This window comes from Etheostoma spectabile, chromosome 16 (genome assembly GCF_008692095.1).
Source record: "Etheostoma spectabile isolate EspeVRDwgs_2016 chromosome 16, UIUC_Espe_1.0, whole genome shotgun sequence".
In the NCBI taxonomy this organism is placed as follows: Eukaryota; Metazoa; Chordata; class Actinopteri; order Perciformes; family Percidae; genus Etheostoma; species Etheostoma spectabile.
Genome location: NC_045748.1, coordinates 25,428,224 through 25,432,468, shown reverse-complemented (window position 1 = coordinate 25,432,468; position 4,245 = coordinate 25,428,224). Strand labels below are relative to the sequence as shown.

General features: G+C 41.3%; 1 protein-coding gene across 4 annotated transcripts in view; it reads right to left on the bottom strand.

Annotated features, from left to right (window-relative positions):
- Window positions 1-3,762, bottom strand: part of syk (spleen tyrosine kinase) — a 21,947-nt gene extending 18,185 nt beyond the window's left edge. For 3 of the 4 annotated variants that reach the window (XM_032540195.1, XM_032540197.1, XM_032540198.1), the window contains exons 1-2: window positions 3,497-3,762; window positions 95-568 (exon numbers count right to left, since the gene is read on the bottom strand). In XM_032540195.1, coding sequence (XP_032396086.1) covers window positions 95-496 — 402 coding nt within the window. In that variant the 5' untranslated portion in view covers window positions 497-568; window positions 3,497-3,762. The remainder of the gene's footprint in view (window positions 1-94; window positions 569-3,496) is intronic. The other variant, XM_032540196.1, reaches the window with a different exon arrangement.
- Between the last annotated feature and the right edge of the window lie 483 nt (window positions 3,763-4,245).

The following is a 4,245-nucleotide window of genomic DNA, read 5'->3' as shown; positions in this document are numbered from 1 at the left end:
CTGGTGGATTACCCCCCCAGACCCCCCCCCCCTTTTTGCTAAGGAGTTGAAGACCCCAGTCTCCTTCTACTTCCAGGATGGCGTTGAAACATACCTGCAGGTTCCATGTCTGCTTCACATACTCCCGGATCAGTTTTTCCTTCAGGTCCTCAAAGGGCCCCACCTTTGGCTGCATGTTCTTGGGCCTGTTGCAGGGCTTCTTCAGCAGACACACGAGGCCGTCCATCTCCTGGACGTGGTAGTCGATCACATCTACAGGGCTCCTGTGGCTCTTACCGCCCACGATAGCGTACGTGTCATTGGGTTCTCTTTCGATGGTGTAGTGGTAGCAGCGGCCGGAATGCAACAAAGACAGGGCAAAGCCCCCCAGGTAGTTTCGGCTCTGCCGGAGCAGGTACAAGCCGTTGGTGGTGCCCGCCTTCTTCAGGTAGTCCTCCGCCTCTTCCCTGGTGATGTTGCCATAGAAGAATGGCAATGCATTCACTGCGTCGGCCATGTTGGCTTCTGTGGGGTTGGCTCCCTTAAGGAAGTCCCAGAACCGAGTTCAGCCACCAGGATGTAATCAGACCTGAAACAAACAAAAAGAGAACCATGTAACAATCAAGATTAATACCTCTCATTCCCCCTTCTCTGGCGTTTCCCCCTCTCATTCCCCCTGCTCTGGCGTTTCCCCTGTCTCAATTATCACCGAAGACAGGAAAATGGTTCGTAAAATTCCAGATTTTCATTCTGGATCACCGCTGAAAACTGAATGGGTTGGGGTCATCCGAGCCTTCGCTCCACTGATGCAGTTGCAGAGAGTGCATCCAGTACATTCCCACCATGAGAAGAGCGCAGTACTTTACATCACAGATATTTTTATGTATGTACTGCATATGTTTTCCCTACCATTATAAGACTAAGCTGCAGCCCCCAAGCTGTTTTGGGCACTATCTAAGCTAAATGAATGTAAAATCAATATGAGCATCAAAACTCATTGCAAAGACTTTCCTCAGATCTAATTGTAGTTGGACTTCATAAGCAAGTTTTTCTTAGTCAAGTTTTAAAGCTTGTCAATGTTTTAGAACCATATGGTCATAATAATGGTTCGAAATGATGTGAAATTGCACAATTGTATAACCCCCTAACCCCCCCACCAAATAACTGCATCAAATATTTCGAAAACCTCGGAGAAACACTGTATTAAACTTGTATGCTTGCGAGTGTACAACTTAGCTCAGGTTTCAACAGGACTATGATGTCATAATGATGATCACCCTATAATAAACCACACGCACATAAACACATGTTACACTGCAGAGCAGGGCTGTGCAGTTTTTCCGGAGCTGATTTGGTCAGAAGTTCTTCCCTAACAGCAGGTAAAGATGTCTTCATTTGCATCAAATCTAAATGTGTGCTTTAATTATGTTTGTATGGTTTGTGTTCTGTGGTGTTTGGTTCTGATGATGACCAGAGGCCTGGACTACGAATCCAGATCAACGTACCCTGGATTTATTTCAGTTCCTACCTAACATCCGCGGTCCTGCAGTGTCCCAACGGGGGTTATCAACTAGTTTACTCAACCCAGGGTTTCCCAATCCAGTGGCGCGTGTTCACATAAAAGAGGCGGGGTTGGCACAGTACAACCAATCACAAACATCTACCAGAGACGCATATTTTACATCAGAAGAACAAACTATAATTCTACATAAATATGAAGAACACGCACATGTTTTACAGGCAAAACAGTCACTCCTGAAACATGAAGGAAAGCTGGCAGAATGATCCGATGCTGTAAATGAGTAAATCACAAGGCTTATCAATAGCACTTCAGTAGGGGGGCCTCTAGCCCCCCCAGTAAGAGCATTCGCCCCTGTTGGCTGAGTCCTGTAGTGGACCTGCAGCCCTTTGCTGCGTGTCGTCCCCCCCATCTCTCTCCCTTTCATGTCTATCCACTGTCACTGTAATAAAGGGAAAAGCCCTGAAAAATAATCTTTAAAAGAAAAAAATACAACATAATTTAAACCGATGTGCGCATTGACAACACACGGCTCAAGAAGCCGACAAATAGAATATACGTAATTCCCCCTGGTAGAAATCTATATCTTTCATAAAGATATATATATATATATACATATATATTTATATATATATATATATACATATAGCTAGATAGATAGTATAGTAATACAGCTAATATGTTTTACAATAAAACTAGTGGCTCCTGTGATACATAAGATATTTTGTTATACATCACATTAAAATATAGTTTTAACTACTTTATATACAGCTGGGCATTAATTAAGTGCTAACCAATTTCAACGGTGCACCCCCCCCCCCCCCCCCCCCCCAAAAAAAAAAGAGGGTCACAACAGAAATCTAGGGAGGAGTCTTGAGACGATTAATGTGGTTGCGAAGAAGCAAAGACAAAGTCGTGCTGCACATAGCGATATGTAACTATTTGTTTTGTGACCCTTTGGTGTCACATGGTTATTAAAATGAAGCATCAGATAAGAGGGACTGACATCTCAAATGTGGCCGGTGTAGAGCGGATTTTTTTTTATGGGGGTTACCTCTCTGGTTAGAAGCCTCTCATGTGTTTATAATCTGCAAACTAATGACAGCTGTCAAATATTTTTGGAGGAGTCACAAGTACAATATTTCTCTCGGGCGCTGCAGGGAAGCCATATTAAGAATAAATACTGAAGTTCCTAAAATTGGACTTACTGTACATGTACATACAGTACTCCATTACTTTCTCCTACTGATAAAGACCCCGACAAACTGTATGTTTACTTGTGAGAATAAAAGTGACTTCTGCTCCCCCCCCAGTCTGTTTCATATTTAAAAACCTCTATGGGTGGGGTGAGTTAATAAAAAGGAACACATGAGCTGTGTCTATGCTTAAATATGCTTTATTCATTTCAAGATATGAGTTAATTTCCTGAAACAAGGGCAACCGAGGAAATGAGGAATAATCTGACCCCCTTTGGCAGATTTCTTTCTTGTTAAACAAAATTAGTAAAGAAGCAAAGTGAGAGATAAAATGACATAAGGCATAACAGAAACAGCAAGAAAAGGAACTGGAATTCTTGGAAAAATAACTCTGAACATCTTGAACCAAGGAAGCAAAAAGTCAAAAAGTCTACCCTAATCAACAAAAAAGATGAACGATGAATACAGACTTTACTTATTATTGTCTCATATATAATTGCGAAACTATTTCTTATTTATTTAATACTTTCGTAAAACAATCATTTGTGAACCAGATGATGTAATAACACTTTTTGTCATTTTTGTTGTTATGAACGTGTACAAGGTCCGGTGCCAATAACTAATAATTGTTACAATAATAAAAACATTTCACTTATATAATAACACTTTGTCAAATCTAAATAAAATCAACAATTACCAGTCATACGCCTTAAGACCTTTGTTCATGTAAGGTTAAACAAAGAAACCGTGATAATGGAGGGAAAAAGACAAGTAGAGGATGATGTGGTCTACGTGAGCTTACTGTGTTCGATGTGGTGGAGCGGTCCCGGGGGTGAGTCCTCCTCTGGCTCGGTCCTCTCAGGCCTGCAGCAGGCCGCCGTCTGAACAACATGCCCAACACATCAGGTTCAATTCAGCCAGCTCCTTAAAAACCAGAAATGTGTCGTCAGAACCAACATGAGACGCGCCACTCACTCGCACCGTGCTCTCCAGCCGGACTAGGGCCTGCGCTGTGTTCTCATCATAAAGGTCTGAGGCGGCGGAGCACCCAAGCTTCCTTATTTCAACGACTTCCTTGACAATTTAATTCTTTTACTTCCTTTTTTTTTTTTTATCTGAACACTGACCAACACCGCCTGCAACGCGCAGGAAATGATGTGTGACATCTGCAATGACACCAGTGACAGCACAACAAATATAACTATATGACTTAGATGTGTTTTATTATTTACTTTTTCAAATGTATTTTTATTAAAAGAGAAACTTTATTGCAGATCTTGGAAACACTACTGTTAGACAAACATTTGTTGAAAAGAACTAAAGAAATGAGAAAGCTTGTAATTGGACCTTGATATTCATTTTTGTTTAGTGTGTTGGCTTTTTGCCTGAGATATACAACATGTAGGGGGATTATTCCATAGAACGTGTATTATTAACGACAGCTGCTTAGGATTAATTGCTTTTCATAGTGTAAATGTATTATTCAATGCGTTGAGTCATGTTTCATGTATGTTTTAAATGCGTTGAGTCATGCTTCATGTATGTTTTAAA